The sequence below is a fragment of the Ascaphus truei genome, chromosome 5 (genome assembly GCF_040206685.1).
Source record: "Ascaphus truei isolate aAscTru1 chromosome 5, aAscTru1.hap1, whole genome shotgun sequence".
NCBI classification, from domain to species: Eukaryota; Metazoa; Chordata; class Amphibia; order Anura; family Ascaphidae; genus Ascaphus; species Ascaphus truei.
Window position 1 is genome coordinate 306,420,808 of NC_134487.1, and position 19,835 is coordinate 306,440,642.

At 45.2% G+C, this 19,835-nt stretch overlaps 1 protein-coding gene across 1 annotated transcript in view; it reads right to left on the reverse strand.

Moving 5' to 3' along the window:
- CD9 (CD9 molecule) overlaps positions 1-18,476 on the reverse strand; it is a 40,262-nt gene extending 21,786 nt beyond the window's left edge. Inside the window, exon 1 of the mRNA XM_075603057.1 lies at positions 18,294-18,476. Within this exon, the coding sequence (XP_075459172.1) occupies positions 18,294-18,359 (66 nt within the window). The 5' untranslated portion in view covers positions 18,360-18,476. The remainder of the gene's footprint in view (positions 1-18,293) is intronic.
- Positions 18,477-19,835: the final 1,359 nt, after the last annotated feature.

The following is a 19,835-nucleotide window of genomic DNA, read 5'->3' on the forward strand; positions in this document are numbered from 1 at the left end:
CTGAATGTTTCTGGAAGAAAAGAGTCTCTAAAGCAGATAATTTCCACCACTATACATTGATACTCTCCTCCTTTCAGTTGCCAAGCAAACCTACGTGTCCTCGCTCGTACAAATGAGTCTAATCCTCAATGCCTATACGCCACCATTAACTTTCTTCGCTGCCCACTTGTCAAGAGAGAGTGGGTTTGGCCCGGGATTAAAGGGGTTACACCCCATTGGGCCACCCTCTACTCTCACCTGGGAAGCAAGGGGTTAACTGGACTGGGGTCCAGTAATGTGTTTTTGCCTTGCTTCAGCCATCCAACTGTTTATTCCCCTGTATAAATGTATTGTGTCTGGGCCAGTGTCTGCACCACACACACTGGGGCTTAAGGGGTTAATGAGCTGCAGTTTAGGAAAATACATGAGGATGCGTGGTGTCTTTTCAGAAATATCTGGGCTTCAAAAGGCTTGATTGAAGTTGGGTGTGAAAAGTACAGCGGGGGTTAACACATCTGGCTGGTAGAGACAGCTAGACCCAGGCTGGGGCATTGGGTGTAAAATATAGCACCAGTGACAAATATTCACTACAGGAGTCCCTGCTTCAAAGGATTTCTTGATGGGGGCCAGGGTGCGGTTACGCAAGGAGATATCAGAATGAGTGACCTTATTAAATATAAGAATAATATGAGATGTCCTCGGCTGAACGTGCTAAAAGCTACACGTGTGTATTCGTGGGACTGATTCGCACATAACGATTACAAACACATGATGTGTAGCAGGTCCTAAGCGACACATATTAATATCTCTCTTAATTTTAGTATTACACGGTAATATTTAGTCTCATTGGGAGCGTCATGCGTTTCGGAATGTATTAATATGTCTCGCGTGCCAGTAAGTATTACTGAACTGAAGTTATGAAGTTATTTAGATGGGAAAAGCAGTTTTTAAACGTCCTTGGGTGGGAGTTTTACTCTGAGGAAAACTGTCAACCTCACCACTGATTTATGAGAGGGGCTGGGTTTAGGTTGTGTTCAATGGGAAATAATGGTATAAGAACCAGGCTCAGCCTATGGCTATTGTCCTTCGTGTGTCTTCATGAGACGCATGTATTGCTGTGATGTCAAAGAAGTGAAGATCATCGGGAAGCGCAAAGTCATGTAAAACAGAAACACATTTCCTGATGGTGCAGTATTGTGATGTAGATAAACAAAAAAAATTTAAAGTGCGGTGTGCTAAGTACTCACAAGTGTATGGTGAGTGTTGTTCCCATAAAGGTATCTTTCAGGGACAGCCTGTCTACCCGTGGTAGAGGTGGGTCAGTGTATCTAGGTGGATACTGAGGACCTTAGGTAAAAAATGAGGAAACAGACATAGTGCAGACTGTACGAAATATCTATTAAAATGGTAAGTGGATGTACAATACACTCACAATGTATAAAAGAATAACAAGCGTTTAGATCACATATTGGATCTCAGTGCAAGGTAGCTGTATCAGTCCCCCCTTCGCCTCGGCGTGCGTTTCACTGATGCGTCTCACCCAAACCGGAAACCGGAAGTGACGTCATCTGCGCTTGGCTCTCTGGGGAACTTCGATCCTTTAGTGGTCTTCTCTCATCAGGGTTCACTCTACGCGTTTCTCCGTATAGCGGTTTCATCAGGAGTGTAATCTGACATGTTCTAAGAGACTATTTATAGGCTGTGCTAGAGTCCCATTGGCTTACATTAAGTATGGTAATCAAATAGCATAGCAGCAACAGACTTGTAGTTAACAGCAATTAAGACTCACATCACACATATATGAGTCTTCCAAAATGACATAACAATTACATAAAATTACATAAAAATTAAGTACATATGTTTTAATAAAAACTAAATAGCAAACATCTAAAAATACATAGATTAAAATATAAAACTTAAATATGAATCGCCTCATTACAGCTAAGATAGGCAATTAACCTCTTAATGGACTGATCTAAATGCAAGTATTTGCTAGTGATAGTAAAATTTGGCATCTAGTGGGAAAGAAGAGAGACATGTTAGAGTCAAAGAAATGGTTTTATATCGAACTCTAGATTTAAGCCTTGAGGATGAATCGTTTTTAGCTCGAACATCCAGAAGGACTCCCTTTTAATTAAATTTAAGTCTCTGTTGCCCCCCCTCCAGTGGGGCAACACTTGTTCAATAGCTTTAAATGTAAAGCTAGCAGGATTAGAGTTATGTTTTAATAAAAAATGGGTTGTGATTTTGCGTTTTATGTTACCCAAATGCTCTAATATGCGCGTTCTAAGCGGACGTGTAGTTTTACCAATATACTGTAAACCGCATTCACATTCTGCGAGGTAAATAACAAAACTTGTTCTACAGTTCAAATGCTGCTTAATAGTATAAGATTTTTGTGTTGTGTTTGATTTGAAACTGTGTGACATTTTAGAACTGTGTTGGCAGGCAGTGCACATTCTGCAATCATAAAATCCTAAAGGTGGGTCTAACCACGTGTGTTTTTTTGTGGGTATATTTCTTATGGCACTAGGTGACAAATAGTTTATATAATAAGGATGCCAGCAAAATTAATAAAATCCTTAACACCCATTGGCCGATACTCAAAAATGACCCAGTTTTGGGGAAACATCTGGCTGACAAAGTAAAAATGGTATATAAGAAAGCACCAAATATTAAAAACTATTTGTCACCTAGTGCCTTAAGAAATATACCCACAAAAAAACCAACACGTGGTTGAAAGAAAACCATTTCTTTGACTCTAACATGTCTCTTTTCTTTCCCACTAGATGCCAAATTTTACTATCACTAGCAAATACTTGCATTTAGATCAGTCCATTAAGAGGTTAATTGCCTATCTTAGCTGTAATGAGGCGATTCATATTTAAGTTTTATATTTTAATCTATGTATTTTTAGATGTTTGCTATTTAGTTTTTATTAAAACATATGTACTTAATTTTTATGTAATTTTATGTAATTGTTATGTCATTTTGGAAGACTCATACTGTATATGTGTGATGTGAGTCTTAATTGCTGTTAACTACAAGTCTGTTGCTGCTATGCTATTTGATTACCATACTTAATGTAAGCCAATGGGACTCTAGCACAGCCTATAAATAGTCTCTTAGAACATGTCAGATTACACTCCTGATGAAACCGCTATACGGAGAAACGCGTAGAGTGAACCCTGATGAGAGAAGACCACTAAAGGATCGAAGTTCCCCAGAGAGCCAAGCGCAGATGACGTCACTTCCGGTTTCCGGTTTGGGTGAGACGCATCAGTGAAACGCACGCCGAGGCGAAGGGGGGACTGATACAGCTACCTTGCACTGAGATCCAATATGTGATCTAAACGCTTGTTATTCTTTTATACATTGTGAGTGTATTGTACATCCACTTACCATTTTAATAGATATTTCGTACAGTCTGCACTATGTCTGTTTCCTCATTTTTTACCTAAGGTCCTCAGTATCCGCCTAGATACACTGACCCACCTCTACCACGGGTAGACAGGCTGTCCCTGAAAGATACCTTTATGGGAACAACACTCACCATACACTTGTGAGTACTTAGCACACCGCACTTTAATTTTTTTTTATTTATCTACATCACAATACTGCACCATCAGGAAATGTGTTTCTGTTTTACATGACTTTGCGCTTCCCGATGATCTTCACTTCTTCCACGTCCACGGGATCGAGAGAACGACCCCCCCCCCTCTGGGTTAAGCGGCATTCAAATGTTTGTATTAGTATCACCTTATTTATATGCACTTGTTTATATAGGAATATAATTTTAGAGCGCCACATTGATATATATTTTTTCCAAATTGCTGTGATGTCAACCTCTGAAACTGAAGTATGGAAGAAATGGCCCATCCTGTATCCTGATGGCTTTTCTTGTTCCAACCTTTAAGTAAGTGTCCATATATTGTCTGTTATTTGTATATCTCGTGTGTTCACCTTTTTCAAGGAATAAATTATATTTTATCATATCTAAGTCTCGTCCGGTTCAACCCAGTTATATATTTGGTGTGTATTATTCATAGCCTGTCACAAAGCTCCCGTCACACCACTGCACTCCCTTCCACCCTCGCGGCCTAAGTACTTGTCACCTACTTCACAGAACAGATTGAGTCCATCAGACATGACAGCTCTTCATGTCAGGCACCACATGCACACCTATCCACACATTTCCCCAGGAGGTGGAGGTCTCAGTGCTCCTCATAGTCTCCCCTCCAGCCTAATTTTTCTCCCCCCTTTAAAAACCACGCACAAAGAAACCCTCTTGACCCAACCCCCTTTCCAACCACCACCCTCCCTCTCATCCCATTTGCCTCCCAGCTACTTGTATACAACGGCTGGACTCACTTTCTCTACTTCTACACCCGCATTGACACTTTGCAATCTGGTTTCTGTCCTCAATACTCCACGAGTCGGCACTAACAAAAGTTGCCAATAACCTACTCACAGCCAAATCGAAGGCTGCGTCCATAGTGGTTCTGACGGCCAAATCGAAACCAATGGAACCCTTCGGAAGGTGGCAAGGGACAGACATGCATTTGTTGCTCAAACTTAGGAGCAAGCTGGTCAAAATTAGTTATATTTCTCCATTAGCAAAAAAGCATTGAATGTTATTAAAAAAAAAGCCCTTGGAGATGTGCGCCACGCACGTGGGCAGCCTGATTAAGCAGGGAAGAGAGCGCTGCAGATGCCGGGAAAGTCCAAGCGCAGCCATTTTCCATAAAAAATAAATTAAAAAAACACACACACGTTATAAGTGGATCCGCGTTGTAGCGGATCGCGCTATAACGGGGTTGAGCTGTACTATTGTCTTGTAATAATTTTTTCTACAGCCCAAAGCACTGAATTTTTTAAATATTAAAGCCAAACTTTAAGTAATGCTTTAGGCTCTGATTCAACTGTGGCACGCTACGTAGAGGACAAGGTACATTTTGGTAGAACAGATGTGTTAAGCCAGTGCATAGTTTTTTTTCTTTTCTTAATAAACAGTGACCATTTCACTCTGCAAATTACATTTTGCGTTAGTGGGGACAGGGGATAGATCCGATTGCAATTGAGTATGGGGTAAATATTAACTCATTGAAAGTTCCTTGCGGAGGAACAAGGCAAGTTGGATAGAGTAGCTGTGTTTATTAACCCTGGTTGCATATCCAAGTCACATGCTCACCTGTGTGGCTGTTCGTGACGGATGGTATATGGGGACGGATGGTATATGGGGACAGAGTGATGGGAGATTGATCATTTGAGGGACCTTTGTAGAAAGTGAAGTGTGGGCCAGCTGGATAGCCGTGTATTAACCAGTGTCCCTTATACAGGCCCCGTGCTCATAGGGATGCTGTACGTGACACAATCTTCACCATAATGTACTATGCAATAGCATGTCCAATTTTCAGCTCTTTCCCAGGACACCGATTTTTTTAAGCTGTGTATTTTATTACTAAAAAGGAATATATTAAAATGTCGGCTAAGCGCCTTTGACTTGGTGACATTATTAGATTCCAAGGAACCTTAACGGACAAGTTACGGCTACGCTAATAGCGCTGATAGTGCCGGTGACGGTCGCTGGGAAATCAAATAGAGACGACTACAGCGATCGCAACCAATTCGTCGCTCCGCGCTTACCATAAGCGCACGCGACGGCTGCAATGCATTTGTTTTGCCGCGACGTTGCTGTCGCCGTCACTATATGCGCAGCTTTAGGATAGGAGGTGAGAAGACGCAGCACATGTAAGGACCTTATTGATTCAGTATTAATAAAACAAACACACATCTGCTCTGCCCCAGCAGAGACCGGTTATAATGAGCAGCAGATGTTGCCAAACAGGGGAAACCCACAGAACTTATCAAGATTCAGGTGTGAAAACAGCAGGGAGGTTTTAAAGACATTTTTCACATTCTATTTCTCACAGCATCAGGTCGAAAATAATAAGAAAAGAAAAAACTAAACCGTCTGGTTTGCAGGATAGTCATGTTATCACAGGTATCACAGGGTATCACAGGTTATCACAGGGTATCACAGGGTATCACAGGGTATCACAGGTTATCACAGGTATCACAGGTATCACAGGTATCACAGGTATCACAGGTATCACAGGTATCACAGGTATCACAGGTATCACAGGTATCACAGGTATCACAGGTATCACAGGTATCACAGGTATCACAGGTGTTTTGCATGAGAGTCTTTATCACAGGTTAAAAGCCCAATAGTTTCTGTACAACAGCATTATTATTTTTTACCCCAATTCTCTTTACAAAAAATGAAGCGAGTGAGGTTCCCACGGGGTCTGGCTCAGCAGTGCGAGTGAGGTTCCCACGGGGTCTGGCTCAGCAGTGCGAGTGAGGTTCCCACGGGGTCTGGCTCAGCAGTGCGAGTGAGGTTCCCACGGGGTCTGGCTCAGCAGTGCGAGTGAGGTTCCCACGGGGTCTGGCTCAGCAGTGCGAGTGAGGTTCCCACGGGGTCTGGCTCAGCAGTGCGAGTGAGGTTCCCACGGGGTCTGGCTCAGCAGGGCGAGCGAGGTTCCCACAAGGTCTGGCTCAGCAGTGAGAGCGAGGTTCCCACGGGGTCTGGCTCAGCAGTGCGAGTGAGGTTCCCACGGGGTCTGGCTCAGCAGTGCGAGTGAGGTTCCCACGGGGTCTGGCTCAGCAGTGCGAGTGAGGTTCCCACGGGGGTCTGGCTCAGCAGTGCGAGTGAGGTTCCCACGGTGTCTGGCTCAGCAGTGCGAGTGAGGTTCCCACGGGGTCTGGCTCAGCAGTGCGAGTGAGGTTCCCACGGGGTCTGGCTCAGCAGTGTGAGTGAGGTTCCCACGGGGTCTGGCTCAGCAGTGCGAGTGAGGTTCCCACGGGGTCTGGCTCAGCAGTGCGAGTGAGGTTCCCACGGGGTCTGGCTCAGCAGTGCGAGCGAGGTTCCCACGGGGTCTGGCTCAGCAGTGCGAGTGAGGTTCCCACGGGGTCTGGCTCAGTAGTGTGAGTGAGGTTCCCACGGGGGTCTGGCTCAGCAGTGCGAGTGAGGTTCCCACGGGGTCTGGCTCAGCAGTGCGAGTGAGGTTCCCACGGGGTCTGGCTCAGCAGTGCGAGTGACGTTCCCACGGGGTCTGGCTCAGTAGTGCGAGTGAGGTTCCCACGGGGTCTGGCTCAGTAGTGCGAGTGAGGTTCCCACAGGGTCTGGCTCAGCAGTGCGAGTGGTCTCAGCCCGGGATCTGGCTCAGCAGTGTGAGTGAGGTTTGCACGGTGCCTGGCTGAGGATTGAGTGTGAGTGGGCTTGCCACAGGGTCTGGCTCCGCAGTGCGAGTCAGGTTCGCACAAGGGCTGGCTCAGCTCACACTGCTCTGGGGAGATTTTCCATGATGACTCACTTGTTTCCTGTTTAACAAACAAAGCTGTGTTTGGATCCAGCATTCCTTTTACAGCAAGCGGACTGATCACAGGAAAACACTCTGCCCGTTGTCTCCCTTCGCATCCAGCCCCGGTCCCGGCTTGTACGTTATTTACAATGCTGGTCACCAGGCCTTCTACGGAGCACACTTCTGTATTGCACGAAATACCTGCTTTTTATGCTCCACAAGCAGAAGCAGAGTATTGTCAGGAGAACAATACACAAGCAGGAGACCTGGGAGAAAGATTTTAAAATGGCGAGATAACCTGGCGTTACAATAGTGACAGCACTTACCCATGTAACATTCTCTGCTAGTTCAGTACCATTATTTGTCTTTAGATCACTTGAATATCCAGTTATTAAACCTCTAATAAAACATTAGGAAGGCTGTGACGTTAAATACTGCAGTAAGAAGGCCCGTGCTTGCAAGTACTGTATATGGGTTACACCCACAGGACTTCATTGTATGCTCATTTAAAAATAAATAAAAAAGGTGGCGTGGCCAAGACACAGAGCAGGCAGGACGTGTGCAAGCTCAGCTCCGTCCCAAGAGTGATTAAAATAAAGATCACAGGGACCAAAAAACAAACCAAAAAGTACCCAAAAAGCTGGGGTAAGATACCAGAGCGATGATCCTTAGTCTTGACGCAGAAAAAGCGTTTGACAGAATCAAATGGTCCTTCCTAGATCAAACTATGCTGAAATTTGGATTCAGTGGCCCCTTCCTGCAGGGGGTTAGAGCCCTCTACCAAAACCCAACAGCACATGTAAAAATTTCAGGTGGCTTCTCGGACCCCATTAGGATCAGAAATGGAACCAGGCAGGGTTGCCCCCTTTCCCCTCTGTTATTCGCCCTAGCAATTGAACCATTAGCGGCCACAATTAGGGAAGATCAGAGCATTAAAGGCATTAGAATTGGCGAAACAGAATACAAAATCTCTTTATTTGCCGATGATGTGATCCTGACCCCCACGTCTCCCTCCCCAATCTCCAAAGATTGCTATCCCAAATCGGCACAGTATCTGACTACAAAGTCAACATGGACAAGTCAGAAGCTCTAAACGTATCCCTATTAGACCAGGAATGGAGACTCCTACAAGCTTTCTATAAATATTGATGGAGCACTACCCATATTAAATACCTAGGAGTCAGAATCTCAAGCACCTATAGCTCCCTATACCAATCCAACTACCCCCCCTTATTTGACCAAATCAAAAAAGACCTGGAGAAATGGAAAAAGCTCCAAATTTCCTGGTTTGGAAGAATTATATCAATAAAAATGAACGTCCTGCCGAGACTTCTTTATTTCTTCCAAACACTCCCTGTCCCCGTCCCAATCGCAGCCCTGAAACATATCCAGGCCCTTATGTTCCAATTCATTTGGAATGATAAACGGCCAAGAGTACCAAGGTCTGTGATGTTGTCCCCCAAGACAAGAGGAGGTGTGGGGGTCCCCGATGTGATCAGATACTATTCGGTGGCCCAGTTGAAGCAGGCTGTGGTTTGGAACTACGACCCGGCCTCCACCTGCTGGCTAGCGATCGAATCACATCATGCTGCACCTGCCACCCTCCAGGTCCATCTCTGGTCTCCTGTGGGAAGGGAGGGAGGACCACGGCGATTCGCTTTGGGGGCAATGAGATGCACATGGGATGTCTGGCTCAAGAACAAAAGGGAAATATGGCCTGCTAGCTACCCCATCCCAACTTACCCCCATCTTTGGAAACCCACACTTCCCGCCTGGGTGTTCCAAAAAACAATTCGACCAATTCCAAGGTCTAGGAATAAGGCTGATTGCCGATCTGCTGAAAACCGAGGAGATCCTCTCCTTCCAAGAACTCCGCGACAAACATAAACACCAAGGTCTCCATCTGTTCAAATTTCTGCAAATTAGGCACTTCCTTCTATCCCTAGCCCCAAACGCTAAATTCCCCCCATTAACCAGGTTTGAATCCCTTTGCGGCAAGGGCTCCTACCAGAGGTCTGATATCAGAGATATATAGGGGGATGAGTCGGCAAACAGCCCCCCAATCCACAAGTATATGCAAAAATGGTCAGAGGACCTCAATGTACAGATAGATATGGACGAGTGTGAGGATATCTAGGAGTTGGCCACAAAGACCTCAATCTGTACAGTGACAAAAGAGAACATATATAAAATACTATTCCAGTGGTACCTGACCCCGGCTAGGCTGAGCCAGATCTTCCCCTGCACTCCCGACCTGTGCTGGAGGGGATATGGCCAAAAGGGGGACATGGCCCACATTTGGTGGTCATGTCCGGAGATTCAGAGGTACTGGACAAAGATCCAGAAGCTTCTACAAGAAACTACAGGGCTTCTTTTCCCCCTGTACCCCTTGACCTTCGTGCTGAGCAAACCTATAGACGACCTGCCACCCCCCTGAGTAGACTAGTATCCGCTATCCTAACCGCAGCCAGATGCTCAATAGCGGCGGCGTGGAAACACACCAAAGCCCCAGCGAGAAACACGGTGTTGAGAAGAATAGACGAGGTCATGGCCATGGATAAACTCACAGCAATGCTCAATAAAAAAATGCCACAGTTTCGGAATACCTGGGACCCCTGGAGCGGCCCGCTAGGACTAGGCCTGCATTAGGCCGTCCTCGTACTGATGGAAAGGGAGGAAGAAAACAGAGTTCCCCCATCCTCCCCCACACCCCCCCAGTATGTCTTCCCCCCCTCCTCCCCCACTTAGACCTTCCCCCCCCCCCACCAACTGAAAAATACCCATTTTGGGACAACATGTTGTTTAACTCAGTTGAAAAGTCATGTCATGTGCCTATGACATTGTCGTTATCATTTAGATGTATGTTGTTCTCAATAAAAAAAAAAGTGATACAAAAAAAAAAAAAAAAAAAAAAAAGAGTGTGCTGGGGCCTAACTGAGCATCACAGATTATTGTGTGGGTGGTGTTTGCTGCCCTTAATCTTTCCTTATGACCATTGTCACGTATGCCCCGTGAGCATGTGACCTGCATATGGAACAAGTGTTAATACACAGCTCTGTAGCTGGCCCACTTTTCACCTTTGCAAAGATTCCTCAAATGGACAATATCCCCCACAATCCGTCCCCATATACCATCTGTCACCAACAGCACACAAGTGAGCACAAGTGCAACCAGGGTTAATACACACGGCTACTCTCGCCAACTCACCTTTCTCCTGCGCAAGGTACTTTCAATGAGTTCATATTAACCCCTTACTCAATTGCAATCATATCTATCCGGTGCCACCACCCAATAAATATGCAAAACATATATAAATAATAATAATAATAATAAATATAAATATCCCCTGTTTATTATAGAAAAAAAACTAAGCAATCAAGAAAAAAATCGGCAGTAGCAAAACGTGTTCAAAAATGTAAATACCCTCTCCAGAGCATGCAGAAGTTAATTCAGAGTCCCAAAGCTGAATTTAAAGAATGTTTTAACACACACACACACACACTTTCTTAAAATCACAGGATAAAACAAGACAGAAATCCCTATACATTACGTTACCCTTGGTCAGGATTTTCTACAGAGGTCACTGGCGTAGAAATTTGAAAATGTTAGTGTTTGATCCCAAAACACACCTCTGTTAATTTTTCATAACACCCTGTTAAGTTATGTACTATTTCCCCCACCCCCAATGAAACAACATAAGCTCGCCCCTGTCGTAAATCAGCTGCTAGGTTACAAAAAAAAAAAAAGCTAACTTAAGTTTTTGCCTCAATATATAAAAGTTCTTTTTTCTAATACTTGGACACATGCGAGTTTTATCAGTAGATCCAGACGATTATGACAGATGCAATGAGATTAGACTAATGATGACCGCCTTGCTCCTAAATTTGAGTGACAAATGAATATCTGTCCTTGCCATCTCTTACCCATGTTGTGTGTGGTCTCGTTACACGCGTCTCCTTGCAATGATTACACATCTGAACGTTATGCTCTAGAAATCGAGGTTATCCCCGGATAGTCTTATTTTTAATACATTCGAAGGTGTGACCTGTGCTGTGCGTCACCTCGCTCTGGGATGCAGCAGTAATCATTTGAGAACGTTTAGTTTTCTTTGAGGCTGACAGAATAGTACCTGGCTTTCGTTTCTTACCTTGTAAACGACACGTCCATTTTAGTGGGCCAGTGATAAGGCCCCCCCCACTTAAGTCCGCTTTGTAGGTCTGCACAGACCCATGAAAAGCCTTGACCTGTCATAAACCCAATATATTGCATTTTTTAAAATCAAATTGTAGCTACATTAACCGCTGAAGCACCAGATTGATTAAAAGACTTAATGTCTCGTGATATCAAGATAAGCAGCAGGGTCATGGTTTAAACGAATATATTCTCCCTCTCCCGTGCATTGTTCCCCTCGTAAATGGCAAGTAAAAAAAAGTAATCTAATTTTAAAAAAAATGCATGTCAATTAACTAGTTGTAAACAATTAGAAATACCCTGGGGAGGATAATTAGTCACTCTTTATTAGGAAGAACAGTAAAAGATGCAACCATCTTACTAGACTAAAAATAATGTTTCATATCTATCCATAGGTGGCATATAGGCCCCTCTAGTACAGGTGAGGTTGAATCTTAAGGAATATATAAATAATTTCATATAGTGTCTGTCCCCCAATGGGACGCAAAGCGCGTCACACACAGTATGGCGCGCAGCACATAGGAATGTTTCAGACACAGACCCTGCCCCGTAGAGCTTACAATCTATGTTTTTGGGGCCCGAGCACAGGGAGATAAAGTGACTTTCCCAAGATCTGACACCAGAAATTGAAGCAGGTTCCTCTCTGTGTTTAGAGCCGGTGTCTTTACTCACTGAGCCACTCACTTTAAAACAAATAAAACTATCACTTGTGAGCAGAGTCTGCATAATGACATGGAAAGGAGAACGGTCACAAGAAGCCCCAATGCTACAGCCAGTGGCACATTTAGTGCATTACTATGTATTTTATCTATATACATTCTTCCCGAGTATGGGCCATTTAGTATAATACTGTGACCTGTATGCGGTGTCCATGCTAGGTACCTCGTGCTCGTGGCTTCAGCGTTTCCTCTCTATGCACTGGGAAATATACATACTGTAAGGTTGCATACATAAGATTGGTAGTGTGGGACCTACTAAAATGGAGTCACTGTGACGTGGTTGTAGCTTAAAATAATTTGACCAATATTAAGTAAGGAGATTATTAAATAATCTTGTCACCTAACAGCAGGCAGTATTCTGTGCTGTCCTAACCCCTCCAAGCAACAGGGAAACATTTCCTCTCCTTAGTTCCCTGAATATAATAAAAATAATGTGTAATCACTAGCAGGAATTTCAACAAAGAGTAAAAAAAAATCCACTCTCTCCGGAGACAAAGTTTTACTGCAGGCAAACATACCTGCGGTCAATGCAAAGCCTGTATAAATATACAGAATTGGCTTTTAATGTACGGTGTCAAACACCTCAGTAATTGTCCATCTTAGAAAAAGGTTCATGCAAAATAGTATTTAAGGGGGGGGGGGGGTAGAGCAGCATATTACGTCCTGCTCTATACAGCCTGGGAACACAGGATAACATGTATATAAGATGCACAATTGATACTAGAACCATTGCCTGATAAATTACCTTATACTTTGTATTTTCCATCCTGACCGTGGTAATTAGCACAATTATTAACTTGCAGAATGGTGATGCCTTTTATTTAATTTCCAAGTAAAAGCCTCGTCTCTCAGGCCTGTGGCGGTGTAAATAGCTTTGTCAGCAAGGAGCAAACAATTAGTATACATTTTATAATATAGGACATTGCAATTTCCCCAGATGTATAAAACCATTGCAGTAGCACAGAATGTCATATACCAAAGTGCTTTCACTTTGTTGCCTGCGTCCAGGTCTGATTTTTCCACAGGCCCAGGGTGTGCCGCGCTTTATAGGAGACACGCCCAGGTGCTTTGATAAATCATTTGCACGGTTTCCAAGGGCTACAAGTAAACAGTACACGAAACAGTCAATGTAAAAAGCTTTATTTGAATGCTGAACGTTGCCAAGAAAACCCCACCGCAAAACCCAACTCTGATCTAACCTTATAAGAATAAATGTTGCATCCTCCAGTGCTGGCGTAGGGACAAATTACAGTCACACACACAGCCAATTCAAAGAGGGAACTCAAGAAGAAGGGGAAAAAACCAACAGGTCCTAGAAAATGAACATTATACACCATCCGGTAATCAGGGCTTGCCAACAATATATAATACTTAGGATCCAGCGTTTAGATAGGCAGGACAGGGGGAGAAGGACTTGTTACAGCTCACACTCCCCACCGGTCCTTCGATCTGTGTCCCGGTAACACACCGACACTCACCTATCCGCTCAAACTAACCCTGCCCCCTCCGACTAACCCCATCCCAGCGTTCCTTGCCCTGTAAATCACACACACATTATTGTAGTTATTCAGAATGCTATTCCCAAGTATCCTTCCAACAAGACAAGATTACATTGATATCAAGTATCATCAAGTAGATTTAGGTTTGCCAATTCCCGGTGGGTGAGAAACACTGCACTATTCCAACACCTCTTCCCCGACTCACAAACCCTACACACAAACTGGAACTGGCGATAACTTCCCTCCAACACGATGCTCTCTTATCAAATCAGTCACTGATCTTCAACCTGCTGCAGGTGTCTGAAGACTCAGAGCTTCAACCCAAGCGGAGAGAGGCGCAGGTTATATATCTCGGGGGTATGTATTCTTACATTTACCATATTATACAATACCCGGCCACCACAGATTAAAAAAAAACCCCACTGTTTGCTTCTGGAGTAAACATTTGAGGTTTAGTACGTACAAGCGAGGACCAGCTGTAATTATTGGCACCACTTTCTGAGCAGAAGCTCGTACGGAAATGTGTACCCACACTCCATATTTCTATCTACTTCAGCAACGTTCAGTAAATATTTAGCAATTGCTTAAAATTGAAAGAATTAGACAATAAACCGTGTCCCTGGTACTGTCTCAGATAGGACATCCTAATTATGTACAACCCTCTCTCCCTGCCAGAACTTGCCTGGGATAATGAGGGGTTAATTTCCGGTAAAGCACAGAGGGCATATTTCAGGGGCAGAGGAGTGGAAATCACATGACCCAGCTGCACCAACACAAAGACTTTTCCAACGCAGGCATGCCAAGAATTGCAACTAGTTTCGAGAGAGACTTGAAATCTTCAAAATAAGCACATTGTGTGCTAATATTTACATTGTAACGCTTCCCCACAAACCTTTCCCCTTTATCTGAAATTCAACATTGTTTTACGGTTACTCAGTCCAATAAGAATCCTAAAGGGGCGTTCCAGAAAGAAGAGACGGCCAGTACTTTAAGGCTGATCTAATCTTTGTGTCTTCTAAAAAATGACCACACATCGCTGCAGGGCGAGAGGCCGCGTTTCAGGAGTATAGGGTACGGAGGCTTTTCTGTGTGCGCCCAATGGTGGCACCACAATTACTTTTCAAAGGAATAGAGCTAACAATTTTGATGACTGGCAAACAGGTTTTTTTCTTCAAATATTGAGAAAACCCTCAACATGAAAATATATTTATTAAAACAAAAAACCCCAAGACAACTCAAAAAATAAATAAACTTATACCTGGCCTTTTCCCCACCCCAGGATTGAAACCAAGGGGTCCTACGGAACAGAACCTCTACTTTCTGCTCCAGGAACCCCGCAGTTCAGATAGATACTGGTGACGTGATGGTATTACTTGGAACAACAGATGTGCATACTACATTTACTATTAAACCTAAGAAGGTCAGATCAGGGCCTACCTAATATACATGAAATAAAGTGAAAGAGAGTGCACACAAGTACATATTCTTTATGTATCTGCATCCCATTCATTGTGACCAAACAACAAATAGACATGTGACTGGGACAGAGCTGAACTCCACGCTGGCAAATTACTACCACGCTCCAAATCGCCTAATTATAATCAAAACGTGCCAAAGATGGTGTCCCATAGCCACGGTGTCTTATCTTACAGAAAAACAACAAGGGAGAACTCAGGGTTGGGAGGACTCAGGGTTGGGAGGACTCAGGGTTGGGAGGACTCAGGGTTGGGGCAACATTCCCCCAACTTGGTCTCAGCCAACACCCCCCTGATGACACAAACGGAAGTAGAGTGAAAGTTCACTTCCCCTGGAAAACTAGTCATGACATGCCAGGTGCATCAGTAGAACACTGGAACGGTTTGTGATGGCGTTTCCCCTGAAATGGTTTTGGCTTCTAGTGTGGAAAAAGTTCCAATTGAATTCCTCAAGTTGTGCAAAAGGTCTTCAAATCTGCTTTGTGAAACTCTCCACAATGTTCTAGTGAAAGATCACACGAGGGCACGCCCCACCGAGGGAACGCCCCGCCGAGGGAACGCTCCGCCGAGGGAACGCCCCACCGAGGGAACCTTTGCAACAGAATGTTTGCGGAAATGGAATTACATAAATTGTGCAAATATCTTCAAATGTGTGTCACAAAATTGATGGCGAATGACTAAATCACTAAATGTTAACTGGTTTGTGAACTTCAGCAAGAAACGCGCATATCTGGTGCTTTCCTGGCTAGATACGCACATTACTGCTGTGTTTTTGGCTAGACATTTATACAGAGTTGTTCTTTGTTTAAACTAAGGCTACTTCCACCTCACTGCAGCCTGCCCGTCCCAGGGAAAAGTTACTTCATAAAATAAAAATGTATATTATACTGTTGCATTCTAGTTTTACTTTACTCAGCACATGGCAGCTAAAGCACAGGGTGTGCTGTATTGTGCAACAAAGTACCGAGCCTGCGTTCCAGGCGGGGGACTGATTGCACCACAAGAGGGATTCTGTACAGCATTAAAAATAAAGAAATGAAAGAACAGTGATGGCAGTTATGTCTCCTATTGCGCAGTTATGTCTCCTATTGCGCAGTTATTTCGTGTTATTGCACTATACGGTTTGGCGACCTGCGTGGGTATAATGCACCCTGGAGACGGAGGGTTTCCATTTACTGCCAGAAAACACATCACTTTGCAGCGGAAAAGCTGAGCCCTTCCCAAGAGGAAATGGAATATGTACCACAGCAATAGTTCCGTGCAGGTTATTCTCCTCGCAGAAGGAAGGGGTTAATAAGATTGCACATGGATCCCAATGTGACAGTGAGAGAGGCCAGAGCACAGAGACATGAGGGGCCAGAGCACAGAGACATCTGCAGGAGAGGCCAGAGCACAGAGACATGAGGGGCCAGAGCACGGAGACATGAGGGGCCAGAGCACGGAGACATGAGGGGCCAGAGCACGGAGACATGAGGGGCCAGAGCACGGAGACATGAGGGGCCAGAGCACAGAGACATCTGCAGGAGGGGCCAGAGCACAGAGACATCTGCAGGAGAGGCCAGAGCACAGAGACATCTGCAGGAGAGGCCAGAGCACAGAGACATCTGCAGGAGAGGCCAGAGCACAGAGACATGAGGGGCCAGAGCACAGAGACATGAGGGGCCAGAGCACAGAGACATGAGGGGCCAGAGCACAGAGACATGAGGGGCCAGAGCACAGAGACATGAGGGGCCAGAGCACAGAGACATGAGGGGCCAGAGCACAGAGACATGAGGGGCCAGAGCACAGAGACATGAGGGGCCAGAGCACAGAGACATGAGGGGCCAGAGCACAGAGACATGAGGGGCCAGAGCACAGAGACATGAGGGGCCAGAGCACAGAGACATGAGGGGCCAGAGCACAGAGACATGAGGGGCCAGTGCACAGAGACATGAGGGGCCAGTGCACAGAGACATGAGGGGCCAGAGCACAGAGACATGAGGGGCCAGAGCACAGAGACATGAGGGGCCAGAGCACAGAGACATGAGGGGCCAGAGCACAGAGACATAACGATCTGCAGAGGTTTATCCTAAGGTCCTGGAATATTAACTCCTAGTGTGTCGTGTGTGTGTAAAAATGACACAGGAATATACACACAACTACTGACCGAAAGATATACACTTATTTTTAAAAGCCCAGATTGAGCGCACGCGCGCACGCACACACACACACACACACACACACACACACACACACTATATCCTTAAAGGGACTAACAAAGCTGCAAGTGCAGCTATATACAGTGTGTCCGTCAGAAAGCTTTCCTGGTATCGGAGATACAGGCAGGGCGGGCACAGAGACCCCACTCACACCCCATATAGTGTCCCACACTCACACCCCATATAGTGTCGTGTCCCAAACTCACACCCCATATAGTGTCCCACACTCACACCCCATATAGTGTCGTGTCCCACACCCCATATAGTGTCCCACACTCACCCCATATAGTGTAGTGTCCCACACTCACACCTCATATAGTGTAGTGTCCCACACTCACACCCCATATAGTGTAGTGTCCCACACTCACACCCCATATAGTGTAGTGTCCCACACTCACACCCCATATAGTGTAGTGTCCCACACTCACACCCCATATAGTGTAGTGTCCCACACTCACACCCCATATAGTGTAGTGTCCCACACTCACACCCCATATAGTGTAGTGTCCCACACTCACACCCCATATAGTGTAGTGTCCCACACTCACACCCCATATAGTGTAGTGTCCCACACTCACACCCCATATAGTGTAGTGTCCCACACTCACACCCCATATAGTGTAGTGTCCCACACTCACACCCCATATAGTGTCAGACACAAACCACGCTATAGTATTACACACACCACACCCCATAGGGAACCACACACCCACCAGTGTCCCACACCACACACAAACCACCTCATAGTGTCAACACACACACACACACACACACACACACACACACACACACACACACACACACACACACACACACACACACACACACCAGCTCTGCCAGGGGACGTTAGATAAGAAGCACTCACCCAGAATATGAAGTTGAAGGCAAACAGGAGATATTTGACGCACTTGGTGCCTCCTTTGACGGGCATGGTGCAGCCTGCGGGTGAGTGACCCGGGGAGAAGTTAGGAGAGAAGCCGCTGAGCTGGGTGTGGGTGCTGGGGAGAAGCCGCTGGGTGTGGATCCTGAGTCCTGCGCTCACTACACACAAACATGTAATATAACACCAAGCACAGCGCCCCCTGCCTGCATTCTCACTGCCCCTTAAAGCTCACTGCACCCCCCCCCCCCCTGACTCCCTGACACTCCCTCCTGAGTCCCTGACACCCCCCCCCCGACACTGCCCCCCTTCAGTCCCTGACACTGCCCCCCCAGAGTCCCTGACACATCCCCCCCTGAGTCCCTGACACAGCCCCTCTGACTCTGCCCCCGAGTCCCTGTCACCCCCCCCACTGCCCCCCTGAGTCCCTGACACTCCCCCCTGAGTCCCTGACAATCCCCCCTTCTTTTGTTTTCTTTAAACTATTTACCTAGTAGAAATATAAAAGTTACCCTGATCATGCTTTTTTTTACAATATACCAGTTTTGCATTACTATTTATTTAATTGTATTAACCACACCTGAAGATCTGTCAGAACCAATATTTTGCATTCAAACAATTCCTGCTCATATCTTCTGCGATTACCTTTAACGCTTCTATAGGTGACAGTATTAATGCTCCTGTGCATATTCGTAATGCTTTAGCCTGAATATTATCCAATCTTTGTAATCATTTTTTACCACCAATGTAGTGTGGAACTTTGCTTTCTGCGAAAAATTCATACCTTGCTATTATTATTATGGTTTATATGTAAAGCGCCAGCATACACCGCAGCGTGGTACAATATGGGTATAGAGATGTAATAATGACATAAGTGCATACAATTACAGAGATATATACAAATACAAATAAGGATAAACAGATACAAAGAGGGAATGAGGGCGAATGTTGAAACACAATGTAAAGTGGCTACTCGTTGTGGTGTGGCGTATACATCAGGTTTGAGTATGGTCCAGCCAGACAGCTGATCCCATTAAGGTTGCATAGCGTGGAGATTGGTCCAGCTGCACAGCTGGTCCCAATACGGTTACAGGGGAAAGGAGGAGTTGGATGGTAGAGGTATGTCAGCTAGACTTCCTTGAAAAGGTGAGTCACCTGGAAGATTTTGAATGTGTGAAAGCTGGGGGAGAGTCTGGTGCATGGTATGGAATTCCAGAGAGGGGGGCCAGCACGGGAGAAGTCTTGCAGGCAGCAGTGAGAGGAGGTGATAGGACTGGAAGAAAGGGGAATATTCTGGGCAGAATTTAGGGGGCGTTTAGGGTTATATTTGAAGATGAGCAGCATTTTGGATGGATTGGAGTTTGGATAGGCAGACAAGGTTTAATTCCAACTGAGATCAGTCAAACATGACCCCTAGACAGCAGTATTGAGATGTTGATGAGATTGGGGTTATTGACTGTGAAGAAGAGTTTCGGTATAGGGGTGGCGGTGGACGGGGGAAAGAGTATTAATTCTGTTTTTGACATG